This window comes from Falco biarmicus, chromosome 4, assembly GCF_023638135.1.
Source record: "Falco biarmicus isolate bFalBia1 chromosome 4, bFalBia1.pri, whole genome shotgun sequence".
Lineage (NCBI taxonomy): Eukaryota > Metazoa > Chordata > Aves > Falconiformes > Falconidae > Falco > Falco biarmicus.
In genome coordinates, this window is record NC_079291.1 from 76,320,496 (window position 1) to 76,341,618 (window position 21,123).

The window sequence follows — 21,123 nt, forward strand, 5'->3', positions numbered from 1 at the left end:
TGCTCGGTGGTGGGGTGACAGGTAGGTAAAATGAAGAAAGAGATCCCATGCTGTTTCTGAACCATGGTGTATATAGATTTTTACTGAAAAGGCTCTACAGAGGGAGAGCACAAAGCGTTTGTGTGATTGAGGATCACGGCACTGACCCTTGTAAGAGGCATTTTCTTTGAGACCCACCTATATGCTGTATCGCTTTGTTGCATCCTCTACTCTCAGGCAGCCTGCCTGCGCTGCTGAAGTCCATGGGCCACCAACCAGCTCCAGCACCAGCTGGGATGGGCAGCACGGGAGAAGTGAAGCCTCAGCTTTCCATTGCCCTGCCTCTCACAGCAGGCAGCCCCTTTCAGTCAGCAGGGCTGAAAACATGAGGCACCAGTGACCTTCTCTGCAGGGTGCCCCACACAATCCTTAGGCAGCTGCCACAGCCTTCGAGAGGTGGCTCTTCACAGCTTCATCCTGCCATCAGCTTACTGCTGCTAGGGCATGCTGGCGATGCGCCAGGTCAGATGAGCTCCATCTTGAACTGGCTGAAGTTTGGCATGGTGGGCGAGGGCTCGGCCATGCTGCTGAAGGGGATGCAGGGCTGGTTTGCTGGCACAGCACCGTGGCTCACAGTGGAGCTGAGCTGCTGCAGTGTCATCAGCACCTCCTGCTGCAGCCGCTGCTGGTGCTCCTGCTGGCGCTCCAGGTGGCATTGCCTCTCCAGCACTGCATGCAGAGCCTGGCTCAGCTTCTGGATCTCTGTCTGTACAGCATCCAGCTTTTCAGCAATGGCGTGGGAGCTGGGAGCAGGGGGAAGCACTGGTCCGCCCCAAGCAAGGTTTTGATTTCCAGGACTCATGGCGTTCAGCAGGGCAGTCTGAGTGCTGGCATCTTTGACCTGGAGTAGGGAGTAGGCAGGAGAGATGGGAAGGTGAAACGTTACCAGCTGCTCCTTCAGTGGTGTGTAGGAAGAGACAGATTTATTCTGCACTTAGCTACCAGGCATAAGAGAAAGCTATCACCTTGTTGCAGACCTCTAGACCTCCCACACTCTGAGCTGAAGCCATCACCTTGTTGCAGACCTCTAGACCTCCCACACTCTGAGCTGCACTTCATCCCCACCCAGCCCCTGTGCCACTACTCCACAGGAATGCCACCTTGCCCTGCATGCTGTCAGCACGTGCTTAGCCATCTGCTGGTGGATGCTGCTAGATGGCAGCCAGGCTCCTCATGCTGATGCCAGGCCTGTGTTTCTTCTGCAGGGACAGAAATAGCATGTCCTGTTTGGTATTTTTTTTCCAGCCCCTCCATTTCTTGTATTGCACCCTGAAGCACATGGCTGTTCTGTTCCCCAAGAGGAGTCGCATGCTGGTTTGGAACCCCAGGGGAGCCTTTCTCCTGGAAAGGGTGTTGAACAACCTGTGTCCTCTCAAGCAGCTGGCAAGGGCTCTCGACAAACACCTGAGCAGGCTGAAGAAGGCATTGGCCGTGTCCAAGCAGAGACAGGGCCTCTGTGGGTGAAGGCTCAGTCTGACTCACAGCTGTTGGCAAGAAAGGCAGTGCCAGCATCCTACCACCCTCTGTGCAGTAACAGCACTGCCCATCAGTGAAGTCTCCGGAGGTAGGAGCCTGCTCTGAAGGGGTCAACCATGGGCACCGGCGCAGCCCCACAGCCACAGCGCCCTTCTAGCAGCCCACCTGGGGCTGGTCCTGGGTCCTCTGGGCCACTTACATTTGCCCTGTGACATGCCACAGCTGCCAGCAGAGCTGGGCTTGGCCGTGGGGCTGGCCAGCTGGCTGCATGCCCACCATGGTGGGCAGGAGGGCTGCACAGACAAGGACCTGCTGGGACAATGCCTGCATGGCCACAGCCTGGGGGTCTCATGGCATGGCGAGGCAGGGGTGTACACGTTAGGGATGACGTGTCCCAGAGGGCTGCTGTCCTGGCTGCGTCACCCCATCCTGGCCTGCCACTGCCCTTCATCTCGTGGTGCGGCACCAAGCCACTTGGTCACTGCCGTCCTCGTGGTGGCTTGAGGAAACTCCTGAGCTGGTACGGAAACTGAGCTTTAAAGAGGGGGTCTGTGAGCTGCAGGTTGGGGGCCAACGCTGGCAGAAACTGGCGTGATCGTGGCCTGCATCGAGGGCAGCAGCGAGTGCTGGCTGCGTGCCCCGTGGCCCTGGCACACAGACAAGCTTGCCAAGTGCCAGGGTCAAGGATAACTGGAGTGCGGCTAGCGGAGGCCGGGGGGCATTTCGGGAGCCTTTCAGCCGCAATAGCCTGCCCCAGCTGCGTGGTTTAGATGCAGCAGGGCCACCCTGGCGGGCAGCACTGCAACAGCTCCTGGCTGGAGCAGACAGGCTCTCCCACCCTGTCTGGCATCCTACCTTTTTCTGCAGGATAGCCCTGTCCATGATCATCTTCTTCTTCGCCATCAGGGCTGGGTTCCTGGCAGAGGGTGCGACCAGCCGCCCTCGGCTGGGCAGGGGCTGTGGCGGGGTGGCCATGCCCCCCGAAGGGGAGCTGCTCCCCAGGGCCACGGGGGCACCTGTGCAGCTGTCATCACCTGCAAGGGACAGCGAGAAAAACGCCTTGGAAGGTGGCCCTCGGGGATGCCTCGGTGGGGGACAGGGAATGGGGAGCCCCTTCCCCAGCCCAGCGCTGCCGGGGGAGGCCATGGTGGTGAACCCCTGTGGGGAGCCAGGCCTTACCGTTCCCGGGGGGCAGCCCCAGCTCCACAGGCAGGGCCTCCCCGAGCTGCCCGCTGCCCTGGCAGAGTGAGGCCACGCTAACGATCTGGATGCCCTCCTTGGTGTCCTGGCCGCCAGCGGGGCAGAGTGCTCGGCTGCCCGTGGGACCCCTGCCGGGCACTGCGGTGGGGCAGGCACCCAGCGGCTTGGGTGGCTCAGCCTCGTGCCCCCGCAGTGGGGGCCAGGGCTGCTCCCCATCCCAGCTGGCCGCCGCCACCACGGGCTCCACGCTTTTCCGCTTGAGGAAGAGGTACACGGCCTGCGGTGTCACCCGGATGCCATCCAGCTCCAGCACCTTCTTGATCTTGCGGAAGCTCAGCCCGGCCCTGCGCAGCTCCACGATCCTCCTCTTGGCGTGGTCATCCAGCCGGCCCATCGCTCCCAGAGCCTGTCCTGCGCCCAGCACCTACATCCCTGGGGCGCAGCCGCTGCAGGGGTGCTGGCAGCCCCCCTGGCAGCCCCCAGCCCTGCGGTGGTGCTCGGACTCCACTAGTGCTCTAGTGCTCTGCTGACCAGCCACCAGCCCCAGCCATTGGTCCATGCAGCGCCATCCCCTGCTTCCAGCAGTGACGCTGGTCCCAGCCAGACAGGAGGAAGGAGACGGCTCTTCCCAGCACAGCGATGACAGAGAGCCCAAAACCTGTCCCTTGCTCACGTGGAGCCCCCTTTAGAGTGGGGGGTCCAGCCTGGCCTCCCAGTCCACCAAGAGCACAGAGGATAGTAACAGGCTTGGCTCTGCCCAGCGCCCCAAACTGGACATTGACTCCACGCTGCCAGCAGCAGAGTGAGGAAATGGGAGCAGTCAGGATCCCAAGCAGCAGCTCAGCATCCTGGGAAGCTCACCAGGAGTCTTGGCAAGCAGCAGCTCATCGCACGAGGCCGGCAGGTCCCCACCATAGCCCTGTGCTTCCTTGGTGGGCTGGAAAGTTACGGCAAGCAGAACTGAGGATGCCCACGTTGATAACTACTGCAGGGAAACCGTTGGTGCTGCAGAGCCTGCCCTTTGGGTCTGGAGATGACACTGTCCCATACCTTTGGGAGAAGCAAAGGCAACAATTTATATACCAGTGGTAAAGGCGGCACAACTATAAACGTCATGACTGTACCTCCTGCACTTCCTCTTTCTCCCCACGTGCACAGCCATGGCTGGTGGTGTCAGTCAGGGGACAGAGGCTCAGGACACAGTCACACTCGCTCTGCATGCGTGGGTGGCATAACAGGGACTGCGCTGCTGGTACAGAGCCTGCATGCATGTCTCCTCTGGGTTGCACCCCAGAGGTGGGACCAGCCCCTTCCCTTGCTGCAGGCATCATGATGAGGCCAGGTCAGGATGGACAGCACTTCATGTTGTGTATGTGTGTATATACAGTTATACCTAAATGGAGATATACCTATTTATGTGTATACATAAGCTTGTATGTATGTATACTACCAGCCTCCTTCATCTGCAGGTGTTTCTTGGACACTCAGTGCTGCAACTGCTGCCTAAAGGACATAAGTTTGGGGTTTGCCTCACTGAGATAAATAGCCTCCAAGCATTCCCACAAGGCAACAAAACACTTCTCGGATTAGCAATGTATAGTAGAGGCTACCTCAAGTGGTCACTGCCAAGCAGATGTAATATAGGAACATTTTCCAAACCCCACTTCCCCAGGCACATGTGGATCTTAAAAAGGTACAATAGTCTCTGTGCTTCCTTGGCCACCAAAACACTGCCATCAGCCACAGGGAGAAATGGAGCCACTTAGTTTGACACAGGAGTTGTGCCCCTCTGCGTTTTACTCCTTCCATGGCAAAAGAGAGAGACATTAACTCCAGAGATAGAGACTGTACTTTGACCCAGATCTGTTTACATCTACAAATCACCCCATGCCCTGCTATGTGCATTAGGGACCTTGTAGATAAGAGCTGGGGGAGTGGATAGAGAAAAACATGTCCCTGGATGCAGATACTGCAATTGCAGAGCAAGAGGAAAGGTCAGGAACACCCAACCTTCCCCATGCCAAGGGGGGATGCCACAAGGAAACCACCACCTGGAGCTTCCTGTGGCTGCCGGTACAGGAGCTCGGGCCTTGGCAAGATACTCTGCCCTTTTCCCAGGGCGTTTCAAGACGTGGCCAGAGGACACTAGAACCAAAGCAAAGCAGTGTAGCTATCTGAACAGCCAGCAACAGAAACATAAAGTTTACATAAACCCAGGAAAGCCAGCACCCCACGTGTGCAGCTTTCGTCCAGCCTCTGCACAGGAGGAAAGATGATGACAGCACCATGGAGATGTGCTGACTCTACACAGCATCTCCGCCAGCTCCCTCCTCACTGAAGACCTAGGTTGCTTTGTAACATCCCCAGGTCCCAGCTCCTTAGCCTGCTCATCCCTTCCAGACCTTCCACAGCCCTCCGCAGAGCTCCCACCACCCTGCCTTCCCGGGCTCAGCGACAGCTCACGGGAGGCATGGACCATACCTGCCCTGCTCATGTCAGCTCAGCATTCCCAATGCAAGCTGTTCCCCACAGCCTCCCATTTTCTGGAGGGATAGCAGGATGGGGAGTCTGGCCAGGATGGCTTCTTACTGCAGCACGTGGCTCCACGCCAGCAGTGCCTGTCTGTGGGCAGCAGCTCCATGGAGATATCATCAGCACCCTGGGGCTCAAGGGTAGCTTCATCCAGGCTCCTTATGCTTCGAAAAAATTGCCTTTACAGCAGGGCTTTTTTGAAAAATACATATTTACTGATCAGCGGTAGACCCGCACCTGGAAACCCATTTCAGAGAAGACGCTGAAAAGCAAGCTGCAGGTCAGGGTCCAGCTGGCGAGCAGGAGGCAAGCACAGGCAGAAGGGCCAGGGTGAAATCCAGCTGAAATCCTGCTCACTTACACCACAAGGGCATACACAAAGCACACAGCTGCTAGTCTCTACCCTGTCAGGTAGGAGAAAAGAGTTGCCAGGGAAAGCAATAGGTCATCCTTCCAAACAATAGTTTTCCAGCAATTTCCTCCAAGATCACAAAAGTCAACCTCCCTGACAGCTCGGGTCTGGCTCCATCTCTAGCTACGCCTTTTTTATCCAGGTCCTGCTGCGAACTTGCAGCTTTTCTGTACTAAACATGCTCCCCATTTCCACAGCTGAGTCCACCCCCTTCTCCTCTTTCTGCCTCTCCAGAGGGGATTTTCCCAATGGGGCTGCGGCCTGTCATGCTCGCAGCTTACGCAACGCAGCTGCTCAAGTTACACACCCACTGAGATGAGACCTTTACACTCACCTGGCCTACAAGATGTGTTACTCTCCAACAGTTTTTGCACAAGGTAAAAATAAAAATCCATTCAATGAGAGGGAAAGGTTCAGGTATCTTCCTAGACCTGTGATTTTGCATCGGGAATGGAGTTCCCTTCACTTCTCAGGGCCAGGCTGGGGTGAAGTGGTTCCTCTGAACATTTCTTACACCACCTGGAAGAAGTTCATTCAAGTGGTGGCTTTGCAGGGGGACAGGGAAAGGGAGCGCATCAGTGGAAGCAAATTCACAGCACTGCAATCATGTGAGCTTCCTCTCTGCCTTTACCCCTTTTCATTTCTGTGGATATCAGGAAAACGGAATGGTTTCATCTCCTCCAGAAAGTCCCTGGAACAATCTCATCTGGGCTGACTCAGCCTTTGCTATTTCTAAAATAGAGCAGCACCACAAAGTTTGCTTGGCTTGGAGGTTTCCATACAAAGCACAAGCACTGTGAGCTGCGTGGGGGCACTAGAAGTCCCCTTTTCCAAAACTGCAGCTTGCTTCCACCTACCCGGCTATCGCACTGTGCGCCAGCCACAGCTGCAAGTCATTTTGCAAGCCCCGATTCTGCAATTGTGCCTGTGTGGACACAGCGATGTTCCCCTGCGAGCTAGGATAGCTTCAGTGAGATTACTCGTGGGTCTGCAAGCATCCTTCCCCTGCCCACACCCCTTGTTTTGCAGCGGGAAGCACACTCCTAGGGGGAAGACACCATAACTGGAACACTCAGCCCAGAGCTACAGCTGCAGAGGACTGTCATGCAGCACCACAGGCTCCAAGTTTTGCCCATCAGTGGGTTGACTCTCGAGACCTTACTCAGCCAGTTGGACACATGCATTTGTGTGAAGAGCTGCATATTTTGTTATACAGCCAGGCCTCCAAAAGGAATTTCACTTCAGCCTGCCAGTTTAGGCATCTGTCCAAATTTCGCATCAGCCATCCTTTCTTCAGCAGCTGCTGAACCCTTGCAATGCCTAAAGTCTTCAAGTATTTAGCTGTAACCTTTAACCAGGCATCGCTGCTGTAACACTTCTACTCCATAACTCCGCACACAGTAACATCTACAGAACCACAGATGAGAGCCTGGAGCAACCTTCATCATCACCAGAATTATGTCCTTAGCTCCTCCACTCTCTGGCCCAGAAAATACTATATACAAAATGGAATAGCCTCAAGAGAGGAGAAAGAAGGCGGCACTTGCACACATCCGAGCTCCCTTCAGGCCAGAGTGGATTTAAGGTCTGAGAAGGAGGAAGAGCATGAACTCAAGTTTCCTACAACCCAGGTGAAGGTACCCAACCATTAGCCTTAGGGCAAGCAGCAGGCTTTTCTTCACCACTTTTTTCTGTGCCAGTGCAAGCCCCAGCTCCAGAAGGCAAACCTGATGAAGAGGAGGTCCCCAGCATCTGTCCTGCAAGTCCCTCGGGATAAAGCTTCCCTGCTTGCCTGCACACACATACACCCACCGGCTGCGCTGCCACCCGCTTGTCCCCAGCCTTTCTGCAGCCCTGATTACCAGGGTTTGAACGCCAAATTTCCCAAGAATTAAAAGTTAGTTGTGTGACCACTGAGCTGACTCGTGTCTGGGAAGGTTGACTTTTCCCTTCTGTCTCAGCTGCACACCTGCTCTTGGATGCAGGCACCTTTTACCCTGGGGAGGTGCAAGCAAAGCTTCTTCTGAAACTCATGCTGGGGTGAAGCAGGGAAGAGTCAGTTCCCCGCCGGATCTTCAACGGACAGTAGTGCCATGCCACAGTTGTGCAGCTGCTTTACCCTGGGGTTTTATTTTCTCAATGGCTATTTGGTCAGCTGGGTTAGCTGCACAACAGCACACCCATGGCCAGCCTGACCCTCAGGGACGGAGCAGCCTTGGAGAGATCTCGGCACCTACCTACAGATGGACTTGACCAGATTCAGACAAGAATAATAAATGCCAAGTATCTCACTGCCCTGCCTTTACCTGCACAGTCAACATTAGCCTCTCTTTAAAGTGTTATGCAGCTTTAAGCCTCCGGCCTCCAAAGGTGCAGCCTTTCCAGCAGAGAGAGTTGCAAAGCCTAAACCGCAAACATATATTGAATTTCTACTGTCTTTCAGGTATCTGAAGAGGAAACAAATAAATCACTGCAAAGCGTAACATGATGTTTGTTCCTCGTAGCGAAAGCAAGACGTTTGAGAAAGGTTAACATTGAGCAGGCATAACATCCTACAGTGCCAGGGCATGCTTTCTAAGTGTTGCAGGAAAACAGAGAAACAGTGCATCATGGCACAGTTGTTAGGCTAAGAGCCCTGAAATACAAACGTGTGCATCAACAGAAGTCTTGAGCTTGTCCATGGCTCAGCTGCCAGTGTGCACTGCAAGACCCGGCCTCAGGCCTCGAGACAGGGCAGGCCAGATGCTCGGAAGCTACTGCTGAAGACTTAAGAGGAACCCCCAAAATCTCCTTTTTTCTGCTGTTCCAAAACTATGTAGCGATTCAACAGTGCAGCCATCGGAAACCGGGGCTCACCTCCAAACTCTGCAGCGATTACCAAGGTTGTTACTACAGAGAAGGATGAAAAGTTCAGAAGACAACCCCCCCCCATCCTGCAACCCCTCTAAGGAAGCCGCGAAGCCGGTGCTTTCTGAGGCCGGCCACACAGGTAACCCCGCTCAGTACGGGTGCAGGACCGAGGCGGACACCGGGCTGAAGCCTTGACAGCACCGGGCAGACACCAGCACCGGAGGCTGCGGCTCGGTCGGCGCTGCCAGCCCTACGAGCCAGCGCCAAGCGCCGCCTGGCATGGCAGCCACGGGCCACCGGGCCCTTCCGGGGCTGACGTGGAGCTCCCCCGGGGCACGGCCCCGAGGGCGGCCGCAGCACGGGCGCTCCCGGCCCCGCCGCCTCCCGCCGCGGGGACGAAGGGGCAGGGGAACAGCGAGCCGGGATCCGGCACCGGCGGAGCTCCGCTCCCTCCTCGCCCGCGGGGCCGGGGCGGCGCTGCGCGCTCCGCCGCCTTCGGTCCGCCCCGGCGGCCTGTCGGTACACGGGCAAGCGCCGGGGCGGCCGGAGCGGGGCAGCGTTTCGGGTCGGGCGCGCCGCTCCCGGCGCCGCCACCGAGCCTCGGCGCCGGAGCAGGGACCTCCCGCCGCCGCGGGCCGGCCCTCCCCCCGCAGGCCTCGCTCCGCCCGCACCCGTCGCGCTCCCAGCGCCCAGCCCCGCTCCACGCCCGGCGGCACGGGCAGGGCAGCCACGTACAGGGACCGCAGACGACCGCCGGGATCCTCCCAGGCGACGGCACCGGCCCGCGGGCAGGGCCCCGCGGAGGCTGCGTTTGAACGGCTGCGACCGCTTTGTTTGGCTGGGGCAGCGCCAGCGCGGGCTGCCGGGAAGGTCCCCGGGAGGGGACTCGGGCGCGGGGGGAGGAGCTGCCGCTTAACTCCTTCGGGGCAGCTCCGGGGCGCGGCGCCGCGCCGCCGCCGGCCGGGGCACAGGGCAGCGCGGTACCCACGGCAGCGCCGCCGCCCCGGGGAGCACCGGGAGGGGCTGCGTGCGGCAGGCTGGGCTGCCGGCATGGCCGGGGGCCGCGGCACTGCCCCCCGCTCCCGCCGCCCCGTGTCCGCCGGAGCTGCCCGGGACGGGCCCGAAGGCTGGGCGCGGCCGGGGGGGCCGGACCCGCGGGCTCCCCGCCGCCGGGCCGGGGCTGGCCCCAGCTCTGCAGGGCACTGCTGCAGGGAAACGTCTGGTTCTTCACAGTACTTTTATTTTTCTGCTGAAAAGGAGGTTGTAGCGAGGTGTGGGTCGGTCTCTCCTCCCAAGTAACAAGCGACACGATACAGGAAACGGCCTCAAGCTGCGCCAGGGAGGTTTAGGTTGGGTATTAAGAAAAATTTCTTCACCAAAAGGGTTATGGAGCACTGAACAGGCTGCCCGAGGAGGTGGCGGAGCCACCATCCCTGAGGTATCTACAACACGTGCAGATGCAGCGCTCAGGGATACGGTTTAGCGATGGGCTTGGCAATGCTGGCTTAACAGACTCGACAGCTCAAAGGTCTTTTCCAACCTCAACGATTCTATGATTCTAAGATCGTCACAACAGTCTACCAGTAGTCCTCAACAGACACCATCCAGTTTCTCTTTGAACCCATGTAAACTTTTAGTAGCCCACAACATCCTATGGCAGGGAAACTGGCCCTTTAACGAGATGTTGAGTGAAGAACAACCTTCTTTTGTTTTTTTCTGAACCTGCCCATAGCTAGTTTTATGTAATACCCCCTTAGTTTTGCAGCAAAAGAGAAAATAACCAATTATCCTTGCCACACATGATCTTACAGACGCCTGCCCTGTTCTCCCCCAGGTTCTGTGATGAGTATAGGCTGTTCCTACCTTGTGTTCAGGAGGTGGAGCTATCTGCCCTTCACATGAGAGTACAAGGATTTCAATCTTAGGAATTTAACAGAAGTCCTGACTAGCACGCCTGCTTCTCAGGAAGGTTTGTCGTGTTTAAGGCCCTGTATTAGGAATGAGGTCAAAGTATGCTCCTGACTTTGTTCCTTGGAAGCCAGGAAGCCAGTACAGCTGGAATCCACTGGGACCAGGTCAGATGATCTCAGATCAGTACTTCCAGCGGCAAATTTCCTGGAAGTTCACAGCACACATTCTGGCAGGGGAAAAAAAAAAAAAGGCAGAAAATGGCTTTCCCACTTAAATGACTGGATTTATGAAATGCCACTGAATGGTGGTATCACTCTTCTCTTTGTGCCTTTTGCGCTTCCTGCGGGTCAGGCAGCTGGCGAGTGCGCCCTCTGCGGTACCAGCCCTTTCTGCTCCCCAGGGGAGCACATCTGCCACAGCCCCAGATGTGTGGATCCGCAGCTGGAGGCGACGCTGGGCGTAGCACTGCCAGGAGGGCCCGCGGCTCGCTGCGCTACGGGAAGCCAGGAGGCGAAGGCCCAGCTGCGGCTGCCGTTACTGAGCGGGACGAGGCCTGCAGGAAGGCGTGACAACTGCTGCTACGCCCACCGGCGTAGCTGCGGAAAGCCGGGCGAGCCGGCCCCGCGCAAACGGGACTGACCGCTCGCCGTGCCGGGGGCCGCACGGGCCGGGAGAGCGGGGCCGGCACCCCGCAGCCGCGGCCGCTCGGCCCGGGGCAACGAAGCGGCTCCGGCTAGCGAGACCCGACTTTACCGGCCGCAGGGCGCGCCCGCCGGAGGGCGCAGGCCGCAGCCTCGCCGCCACTGGAGCTCCCCAGTGAGAAACCGGTTTCTCTCCACAAGAAGGCCCCGGCCCCGGCCCGCCCCCTCGCTTTAAGCCCGCCCGCCCCCGGGCGTGACGCCATCAACGCGTGCCGCGCGGTGCCCCTTCCCGCCCGCGCTGCGTCTATCGCGCGCGACGGGCCCGGAGCGGTGGCTGTGGCGGGCGCCGAGGATGTGAGTGGGGCCGGGGCGGGGGCCGGGGCCCGGGCCTCGGGGGATCGGCATCCATCCGGCCCGGCGGCGGCGCGGAGCCGCCCCGGCGCCGCGCGGAGGTGCCGAGGGGAGCGCGCCGGAGCCGCCGAGGAGGAGGAGATGGCCGGGCGAGGGTCAGGGACGGGGCCGCGGCGCCGCGGCCTACCGCGCCCGGGGGCGGGGAGGGAGGAGGGGAGGCCGGGCCGGGGAGGGGCTGGGCGGGGCCGGGCCGGGGCCTGGAGGGGAGCGGGGACCGGGGGTCCCGGTGCTGCCCGCGGCCGGGGCGGCGGGAGGAGCGCTCTGCGGGCCCGGGGGCGGGCGGGCCGGCGGCGCCGGGCCCGGTGGAGGCCGCGGGCGGTGCGGGCTCTGCTCTGAACCGACTCTGTGCTTGGTCTGTGCTTTTCTCTCCCTGTTCCTCAGCCCGCGCCTCGGCTTGGCCCGTAGTATGGCAACACGTACGGTGCGGTCAGCAGCGACAAGCCCTCGGTCCGCCTGGCGCCGTAACGTACCCCATGGCGCTCGAACCGGGACGCGGAGCTGGCTGCCCCTGCGCTCCTGCGGCCCCGCTCGCTGTAGTTAGCTTGGGCGAACGGCCGTAACTTTGCAAAGAACTGCCGAGCGTTGAACCCTCTTCTCCTCACACGAGGAAATCTTTTCCCCATTTTGCAAATGAGGACCTGAAGCAAACTGCCATTAAAGGGCTTGCCTGTAGTCGTGCAGGAAGTCTGGGGGAGAGCTGAGTTTGCTTCCTCTGCTACAGAATTGCAGCTCTGTAAGAGTGCAAGTCAACTCTTAAAGCAGAGAGGTGTGTGTGCTTGAAATGAACATTTGGCCTGTGTAGATTGCTCTTAGACTTTCTGGCATTTTGGGTGGGTGCTGAAAAAAACATTGACCTGTTAGGGACTGAGAGATTTTTTTGATTGTAAGGAGGAAGCACGTCACTTAGAAATGCTTTTGTTTTACACCGTTGTGTGAAGACCATGATTTTAGTTTTCTCGCATCTTCTGGTGAATGTCTGAACACATGCAGGTGAAACTGCCCGCAGCCGTGTCTCTTAGGCTGAGGTTTCCAACTGAATTAAGCTAGGCAAGTGGCATTCTGGAGAAAGGTACATGCGTTTTAGTGGAGGGCAAACAATGGTTAGTTTGGAGGCCGCTTAAATGCAGCATATACCATCATACAGAAATCTGCTGGATTTTTAAACGTCATGTGGCTAATTTGTCTGGCATGGCTAATTTGTCTGGTAAAGCGCCTGCTTTGAGGAGTGGTGCCTGAGTGGTAGCTGTTTAACTGAAGCATTACCTACTACAGCAGCGGTCGGATGACAGGAAAGCATGTGCTGGTCTTCCTCTGTGCTCTCTCTCTCTTCCCTCCTTCCAGCAGGGGTGAAACTGGAGCCAGCTATCAGACAGTAATAGATAGTTTTGTATGGCCGAGCTGATAGCATCGCCACTGTGATAGTCCACAGATTCAAGAGGAGTTGGTGTGTAGGAAGAGATAACACAAACCTGACTATGGTGTATTTAGGAGAAGAAAGGTGGGAAAGGAAAACACCAGATTTTTTGGTCTTGTGAGTCTAGAGACTTGTCTGTTCTGTTCTTCCAAGTGAGTCAGCTGGTTTCATGCAGTGGCAAGTGAGCTTGGCCCCCTCACACTTTGCACTAGAAGCGTAGAGCTGGTTAGAAATGTCATAAAGCTGAGTGAAGTACACAGGTTTGCTTTTATTAGTCACCTTTGCAGCACCTATGGAACAGTCCTTGGACTGTCTTCTTACTGCCACTGGTGTTAGAGAAGACGTTTCCCCCTCCCAGCAAGCCCTGCCAGTGTCACGTTTGTACTGTGGGTTTCCTGTTCTCCATGCAAAAAGGCATGGGTGTTGCTTGACTTCTGGATCTGCGGAGAGCTTGGTTTGCGAATAGTCATTTGTGTTGTTTTTGGGGAGTTGTTTTATTAGAGAAAACTGTGACGCTGAAAATCAGGAAAATTAGTTTAGCTGTTCAAAGTGATTTCTTCCCAAACATAAAGTTAATTGCAGTTTAGAGAATATGGTAGTTTCTTAGCAGAACCTGATACCAGGAAGCATAAAAGCAACAAGACTGTTGGATGCAGTGAGCTGGAGAGGTTTTTTTTTTTCTTGTTAACTAATTTTACCTGCGATGCATGTGGGGATAAAGGTGTTTCCAACATCATGCAGTACTGTGGATGTTCAGCGCTGCATCATATAAGCCTGGCGGTTCAGGAATGCTTGTGCCCACTCTTCCATTTCCTGAACTTTGTGCTCATAGGTAGATAACAGGCGTTACAGCAAATCAGATCTGCCACCTCTTTTAGTGGTTATTAAAACACACATTGGAGGCAGCTTTGTAATGCAGGTGTTAAACAATCCATGTGGAATAGTCAAAATGCAGTAACATTTAGACATTGCAGAATATGTGATGGATGCAGCCCCCTCATGGGAAACGTCTGGAATTCAACCAATGCTCAGTATTTCAGTGTTAAGTAGTGGGGTATTAGGTTTGTCTCCTTTTGGATCTAGAGTAAAGAGGGAACTGATTGGGCGTAGCTGAGGTCAGAATCCAATTTAGACTTTTCTGCTAAGAAGTTAAACTGGGATCTGTTGTAGCAGCAGTGCAGCAAACTGGGCCCTATAATCTCAGCTTTCCAAGGCTGACAGAGCCTTGGAAGCAGCTTGTTGAGGCTGAAAGCAGCCACCATTCAGTGGAGTTTTTTGCTCTCAACAACCCTTTCTTCCTGACAAATGTATGCTCTACAGCACAGTTTGTCTTTGGAGAAAATCAGTGTTTACTCCTCTGGAGGCAAGGCTTTTGTCAAGAGGCATGAGCTGCACGTACATGTTGCAGGGAAAATGGATGTCCTCTGTCTGCCATGTTTTTGGTTGGAGAATTAAGGTCCTTTGTACTTCTGTGAATGTCAAAATGATAGCTTTAAACACGGGTGGCACACGGTGCCAGTGTGAGCCAGCACAGAGACCGGCTGTTAAGAGCCATGTAACAGTTGTGTGTGTAACTGAGAAGTACTATGTAGAAGTCAGTTGATGCCCAGTGTGCTGCCATTGTTGCAAAGCAGGTTCGTTGTTTTATGCTTATCTGTTAACTTCTTGTTTCTAAACCCTTTTATCTTGTCACTAGGCTGTTCTTTGGAGTTTATTGCACTCGATTAGGGATCGGTTCTCAGAATCAAGGAGTTAGAAGTGAGATTTGAGATAAGTGAGGCCCATTCGGTGCTGCTTTGGACGCCTCCCAAGGGGAAATGGAGTTATCAGGATTGAAAAAGAAGAGTTTGCTAGGACTCAAAGAAAATAATAAAAAATCCAACACTAGGTAATGGCATTCTGTCCGAATTTTCTAGGCTTAACAAAACTGGGGAGGTTACAGGGTGCTAGGTCTCTCCCAGTGAGGATGAGGAATTGGAAATGTACCTCTTTCTGCGTGAATTTCTGTATGTGAGAATTTCTGTATGCTATAGCTGTCTTCCTGAAAGCTGCTCTGTATTGTAAAATATTTACCTTTTTCTAAAACGTCCAGGCTTGGCTAATGCTTTAACTCTGCAGTTATGGTGATCTTGAGTTACATTTGAAGTTGTGTTTTGTGTTGCTGTTCTGTTCTTTGCTGGGGTGTGGGTTTATTTTGTTGTTTGTGGTTTTTTGTATTAAACAATGTCTTCTGGAATTTGTTCTTGAAGGGCTCCCTCACCAACCAAGCGCAAGGATAGGTCTGAAGAGAAATCAAAGGACCGGTCCAAGGATAAAGCAGCCACTAAGGAATCGGGTGAAAAGGATCGTGGTCGAGACAAGACACGCAAAAGACGCAGTGCTTCTAGTGGGAGTAGCAGTACCAGGTAGGTACTTTTACAGATAGTAACAAATTACAGTGTTTTCAGAAACCACCACTTTGCTTTCTGGTATGTATCGTTCACTGCGTCATGAACTTCTTGAAAGTTTGTGTTGTGTTAGTCACAGTTTTGTCTAACTTAAGGGTGTTTACATGTTTGGGGTATGAATTTCCTTTGCCTGTGTGGTGAACTATGGAGCTTAAGTTTTCATTGTTTTAACTCACAGTTGTGCTCTCTGTAATTATCAGCAGGTTTTTCAGCTGTTCTTTTTCTGGTTACTCGGCTCATTTTTATCCTCCCCCAACAGATCCCGTTCCAGCTCAACTTCCAGTTCAGGGTCCAGTTCCAGCACTGGTTCTAGCAGTGGCTCTAGCTCCTCTTCTGCCTCAAGCCGCTCTGGGAGCTCCAGCACCTCACGCAGTTCCAGTTCCAGCAGCTCCTCTGGATCTCCAAGTCCATCTCGACGGAGACATGACAACAGGAGACGCTCCCGCTCCAAGTGAGTTTTATTTGCCTTCTGGGAATCACTAGATGGCAGGTTAATTTCTCTGTAGAATACAAGATTGCGATCAGAATAGATTGTTCTCTGAGGGCTGTTTGCTTTCTCCATAACTTAAGAAGTCTGAATTTTGTTAGAATGGGTGTGCTTCTTTTGCTTACAATCAAAACACATGACCTGTAGGAAGAGAGATTAAAAACTTCATTTTAAAGAGTGATTTTTAGGTATTTTATTATGTAGAGGCAGTTTTAATTAATGTTTTCCCAATAGTGTGGGACCATATGAGCACTAGATGGGAGTAATGCTCTGCAGTTCCTGCGAATTGCAGCCAAGACTAACAGAAAGGCCAGGGCTGAAAATGGTGTGTATATATGTATATGCATGTGTATATGTGTATTCTTATGTATAAAAAACCCCAAAAGGGTATGTTGGGGGCAAAGGAAGCATTTTCCTGTAAGGGTAGGAATCAAACTGTTGATGTCCATACGGTTTTTCCTTTGGATAATTCTGTAGGTAAGGTGCTGTAGGCTAACAAAATCTACTGAAGTATTATAGGGCAGTGTGTTTTTTTTTTTAGTGTATCACTCAATTTATGGACAGGAAGATTAGGAAGAAGCATAAATAAAATTTTTTTGCATACTGAATTTTTTATTAAAATTACGTTCCAGGTTTTGTTTCTTTTTTTAACTACAAAGAAACAGTGATATACAGCTACTTATATAGGGGTTTTTAAAATTGTGACATTTCTGGACCTCTGTAGTAAACAAGATACAGAAACACAAATCATTGGATCCATTAATTTGCCTGGTTGTGGTATGCTTTGGTGTTTATGTCCTCATTTTGCCTCTTTAATTGTTGAGGCAAAGAATTTCTTGTTTCATTTTAACAACCGGCAAATTCTTTAATTGTGGCCAACAACTTTATTGAAATGTTTGCTAAATACCATGTTTGTTGCCGAGGTTGCAGTAAAGTTGAAAACTCCCAAAAAAAGGCTCCCCCATTCCGGAAGGTTCTAAAGTAAAAGCAGACAAGACAAATGCAAGTCCTGAGGTGTTCATAAGGAAAATACCCTCACCACCACCGCAGCACTTCCTAACCTGTAGTTTCTTAAGAAAAAAGATGCCCTCCCAAGAAAAACATGTGACAACGGCTGGGTTCTTGGTTGTCTCGCATGTTCTCTGAAAACTGTAAACATTTTCTGTTGTCAAAATCAGGTCCAAGCCACCCAAGAGAGATGAAAAGGAGCGGAAGAGGCGGAGCCCATCACCCAGACCTACAAAAGTGCATGTTGGAAGGCTCACTAGAAACGTGACGAAGGTAATGGCATGCTCCCCTGAAATATCGAGCTTGTGTATCTTCTGTGGGGACTTGTGAGTGGCTCTTCTAAAGCTCTCAAAACTTTTTTTGTTGCTAGAGTGCTGCCAGGGTGTTGATGTTGGAAATTCTTGCTTTGTGTTCAAACCACAGTGAGGGTTGGGGTTTTTTTTGGTTTCCATCTTTCCAGTGAGGAAAATTGTGCTAGGACTGTACTGGATAAAGTACAGCGCAGGCTTTTGAGACTGTAGTGTTTAAGAGGTCTGTCAGCTTTGTCAGTATTTCAGACCTTGTGTCCTGCCTTACTAGGAAGAAAAGTGCAGAAGTTGGGATAATAGCTGAAGTTACCTTGGAGGCATTAAGGATACCTGGAGGTTCTTTATAGAAGATCTGAAGAGAGCTGGGCTGGCTTGAACTGTCTTTGCTAGAATGTAGTTTAAAGGTCTTCAGAGATAAAAGGTTTAGGGTGCTGAAAAAAATTATGTGTTTTAAAAACAATATTAACAACTGGACCTTAAGAGTTTTCAGGTGAGGGCGTAAGTTCCCTTTTCAGGTGCCCAAGATTTTTGCACTAGTTGTGTTTTTGTAGACGGTGTTGACGTGCAGCACCTTAAGGTTTGGAACAACCTGAGGAGGAACTGAACAGACAACAGTAGAGAAAGCAGTTCCACAGTCAGGCCAATGAAATATGTCTCTTCTTGATGGTGGCATTGATTTAAAGCTAATCTAGTGCTGTGGATTTACTGCTGCGCTGTGCCAGCCAGTCCAGGTCAGTAAGTGTGGTCTGTGTCCTTAAGACTTGCTCTTTCTCTGCAGGATCACATCATGGAAATTTTTTCCACTTACGGAAAGATTAAAATGATTGACATGCCAGTTGACAGGCTAAATCCACACCTCTCTAAAGGTTATGCTTATGTGGAGTTTGAGAACCCAGATGATGCTGAGAAAGCCCTGAAACACATGGATGGAGGTAGGTATCAAATGCTGTAAAGAGGCTGGATGCTTTTAAAAATCTTTGGAGCAGATGAGTTTGATCTGAAAATGAGTTACAGGTAACAGGGAAGCCTTTGGAGAACTGATCTGAAATACTGTTTGTTTTCAGCCCAAATGGCTTTGGCTTTTGTGAGGTTCAGGATAGATTTGAAACATTACAGGACTATTAAAATGGTTTTGGTTTGGGTTTTTTTTTTCCACAAAAAAACAGTAATAAAATTCTTTAAGTTTCTGTGAAAATCTTCCCTGGTTAACATCTGAACTGCAATTTGATAGGATATTAGTTTAAGAAGTATAGTACGTATGTGGACTTTGTCAAAATAACTCCTGAGGGGGTGGTGGAAGTAGCACTATAGGCTGATGCATGCTTCAGTTGCTTGTGACAAAAGCTGTGAGGTGCAGTAACGTGACATGTAGATGTTAGCATTGGAAAATACTTACTTCTTCCTGTTTCTGTGATTCCCTAAAAAGGCCAGATCGATGGTCAGGAGATCACTGCCACAGCTGTGCTGGCACCACGACCTAGGCCGCCTCCCAGACGCTTTAGCCCACCCAGGAGGATGCTGCCACCACCACCGATGTGGCGCAGGTCACCCCCTCGCATGAGGAGAAGGTGAGAGCTCTGGCAATTTTATTTCCTTATTGGTGTAACAACATGTTATCAGTGAAAGACTTGGCATGGGGACAATTTAATCCTGTTGGACTTGACTTTTCCCTCCAAATGACAGGAGCACCTTTTGGGAATTAGTTGGACCTGGATTGTACTTCTTAAGTCCTTAAGACCAGGGTGACCTACTCTGGTCTACACCCTGAATGCAGTCTGGAAATGTCAGATGCTTTCCAGCCTGTTTTGTGGAGTCCCTTCTGCATAAATGCTTCGAGGTGAAGTGGGAATGGACTTTATGGCTGGCAAAATTTTTTGGCAGCCTGCTCCATCCTTCTGATTGCCCTTGCACCTCCCTCCCTTATTTCTGTGAATGGGTACATGATCAAAAAGCAGCCCTCGTGCACCAGGTGTGTGGAGCACACTGACCCCCAGACATGACCTGACGTGCATGTGCTTGCTGTGTGACTTCGGACTGCCTTAACATGCTCAGATAAGAATTTTTTCAGAGTCTTCCTCAGCACCTAGATGGGCTCCTCTGTCTTGGAAATCTGCTTAAAGTCTTGTTACTAGTAAAAGCAGCTCCTGTTAGAGCCACTGGATCACTGAACAGCTTTCAAACTACAGATTTAAAAATGAGAAATAGCTAATGTGGCACAAGATCTGCTGCCTGTTGGGCCTCCTTTAAACACGCCTTTTACAGAAGTCTGGTAAATGCTCGATTTGGCATTCCCTTCTTATTGTTTATTTTTCTTCCCTAGTCTAGCTTCTGTTATCCTGTCCAGGCTCTGTTCATATTCTGTGCCTGGAACCTTGGTGTGTCATGCTGGTGGCTATGCAGATTGATGGTAGTAATGATGAGCTTGAAGCTTAATGATTTTTTAGAGTTAGATTTCCTCTAAGAAATGTCCTTGTGATTTGAAAGGGTTTATGTAAATCCTTTCCCTGAATATTACTGTTATTACATGGGCCAAAGCTGACATTTCAGGTGAAGGAGAATCTGATGTAGAACGAACTTGAGCTTGTTTTGCTTGAGGAAGAAGACAAGATTCTTGTGGGTTTTTTTGATCTTAAACAGTCTTTCATCTTCGGGGAGATGTTTTTGAAAAGTTGGTAGATGCGCTGACATTACTGGAACCTGTTGCTTTTGTCTCCTAGTGAAAGCTTTCTCCATCCTCTCTGTCAGGTCCCGGTCTCCTAGGCGCAGATCCCCTGTTCGCCGGCGATCAAGATCCAGATCTCCTGGACGAAGGCGCCATCGCAGCCGCTCCAGCTCAAACTCCTCACGATAAAGCAAAAGGACTGGACAGCTTTTTATTTTTTAACTTAAATCCCATCAGACTAAATATTGTACCTTTTTTTTATAATGGGTCTGGGTGAGGAGGAGTGAGAGAGAGAGATAATCCTGGCAGGGAAGGCAACCTAGGAGGAGAGAGCAACAGTTCCTGGCCAGTAGGTAGCCTTTGCTGTGGGGCTTCTAGTTTCCTGGCATTGAATTGAAATTATTTTAAAATGGCTTTGATTTTTAAAGGCTGCAAAACCATCTTTTCCAGATAAACATAAGGAAAGATGTTACAGCCTCTCTTTCTCCAGTTAGCAGGCTGCTGCTTGGTGATTTCTAAACGCTTAGCACGCTGTACAGATGAGCATGTAAATCTTGAGCTATTTCAGAAACCCTGTATAGTAAAGCAGGGAGGCATTTAACTTGATCTCGAGGTGCCAGCACAGGATTTTTCAGAGCAGCTGGAGTCCAGATCTGCACAAGACTTAAATACCAAGTTGTCACTTTATTCCAGTTCCCAAACAGATTCCTAGTTCCTGCAGAGTAAGCTGGTTCCACAGGGTAAGCTCTTCTATAACGCATATAGCAGGTGATCACCACAGAAACAATGGTATCCACTGAACACGATACGTTAGAAAAGAAGCTGGAAATCTTAAGAACTGCTTTGTAGCTGTGCCCATAAGTGATTTCTTCCACCTTTTCTTAAAGCGTTTTGGTAAAAACTTCCTACACAACCCCGCAGTGAAATAGTGCGAGTGCTTCTGCTTTTACAAATCTCAAGTTAGCGACTGAGCATCAACCAACCCCCTGGAAACCAAGGCAGAGAGGGAGGCTCGAGGCCGTGATGCTGGCTGGATTAACTGGGGTTCACGTAGGGAAAGGCAAAGAATTTACCACCTGTTGTACAGTCAATACTATAAAGATTTTTTTTTTGTTGTTTTGTTTTGTTTTGTATAACTTTGTAGCCTTTGGGGCCATGTTGTGTTTGTACTTGTGTAGGACGAGCGACGTTTGAATAAAGCAGTAGGGTTGAGAATAGCCGGCCTGCCTCGCTCCCTGTCCCTTCTCCCGCCCCTCGCTCCGCGGCCGGCAGCTGCCTCCCCGCGACCGGGGGTGCCTGGCTCTTTAAGGGCGGTGCTGGCAGCG

The 21,123-nt window shown here is 52.3% G+C and overlaps 2 protein-coding genes across 7 annotated transcripts; one reads left to right on the forward strand and one right to left on the reverse strand.

Annotated features, from left to right (window-relative positions):
* Window positions 1-51: 51 nt before the first annotated feature.
* LOC130147994 (uncharacterized) lies at window positions 52-10,639 on the reverse strand. 4 transcript variants are annotated; one of them, XM_056336045.1, is made up of 4 exons: window positions 10,373-10,639; window positions 2,695-3,765; window positions 2,371-2,549; window positions 52-880 (listed from the first exon to the last, which is right to left on the reverse strand). In XM_056336045.1, the coding sequence occupies exons 2-4, from the start codon at window positions 3,107-3,109 to the stop codon at window positions 503-505; spliced, it is 972 nt and encodes a 323-aa protein (XP_056192020.1). In that variant the 5' UTR covers window positions 3,110-3,765; window positions 10,373-10,639; the 3' UTR covers window positions 52-502. The 4 variants fall into 4 exon arrangements, with proteins under 4 accessions (XP_056192020.1, XP_056192018.1, XP_056192021.1 ...); XM_056336043.1 differs by lacking the exon at window positions 10,373-10,639 and adding an exon at window positions 9,245-9,394; XM_056336046.1 differs by lacking the exon at window positions 10,373-10,639 and adding an exon at window positions 5,197-9,217.
* Window positions 10,640-11,289: 650 nt separating this feature from the next.
* RNPS1 (RNA binding protein with serine rich domain 1) lies at window positions 11,290-21,015 on the forward strand. 3 transcript variants are annotated; one of them, XM_056336048.1, is made up of 8 exons: window positions 11,324-11,415; window positions 14,583-14,774; window positions 15,136-15,291; window positions 15,593-15,784; window positions 16,999-17,101; window positions 17,915-18,068; window positions 18,563-18,704; window positions 19,882-21,015. In XM_056336048.1, the coding sequence occupies exons 2-8, from the start codon at window positions 14,704-14,706 to the stop codon at window positions 19,985-19,987; spliced, it is 924 nt and encodes a 307-aa protein (XP_056192023.1). In that variant the 5' UTR covers window positions 11,324-11,415; window positions 14,583-14,703; the 3' UTR covers window positions 19,988-21,015. The 3 variants fall into 3 exon arrangements, with proteins under 3 accessions (XP_056192025.1, XP_056192023.1, XP_056192024.1); XM_056336050.1 differs by lacking the exon at window positions 14,583-14,774 and having other exon boundaries at window positions 11,290-11,415; XM_056336049.1 differs by lacking the exons at window positions 11,324-11,415; window positions 14,583-14,774 and adding an exon at window positions 11,422-11,567.
* Window positions 21,016-21,123: the final 108 nt, after the last annotated feature.

Excerpts from the sequence above, each read along its gene's own strand:
- RNPS1 (XM_056336048.1), top strand. The coding sequence starts at position 14,704 with ATGGAGTTATCAGGATTGAAAAAGAAGAGTTTGCTAGGACTCAAAGAA. Across the intron at positions 14,775-15,135 it reads AATAAAAAATCCAACACTAG|GGCTCCCTCACCAACCAAGC; the intron begins GTAATGGCATTC and ends TTGTTCTTGAAG. Across the intron at positions 17,102-17,914 it reads TCACTAGAAACGTGACGAAG|GATCACATCATGGAAATTTT; the intron begins GTAATGGCATGC and ends CTTTCTCTGCAG.
- LOC130147994 (XM_056336045.1), bottom strand. The coding sequence starts at position 3,109 with ATGGGCCGGCTGGATGACCACGCCAAGAGGAGGATCGTGGAGCTGCGC. Across the intron at positions 2,550-2,694 it reads GGGGCTGCCCCCCGGGAACG|GTGATGACAGCTGCACAGGT; the intron begins GTAAGGCCTGGC and ends TGTCCCTTGCAG. Across the intron at positions 881-2,370 it reads GGGCTATCCTGCAGAAAAAG|GTCAAAGATGCCAGCACTCA; the intron begins GTAGGATGCCAG and ends TCCCTACTCCAG.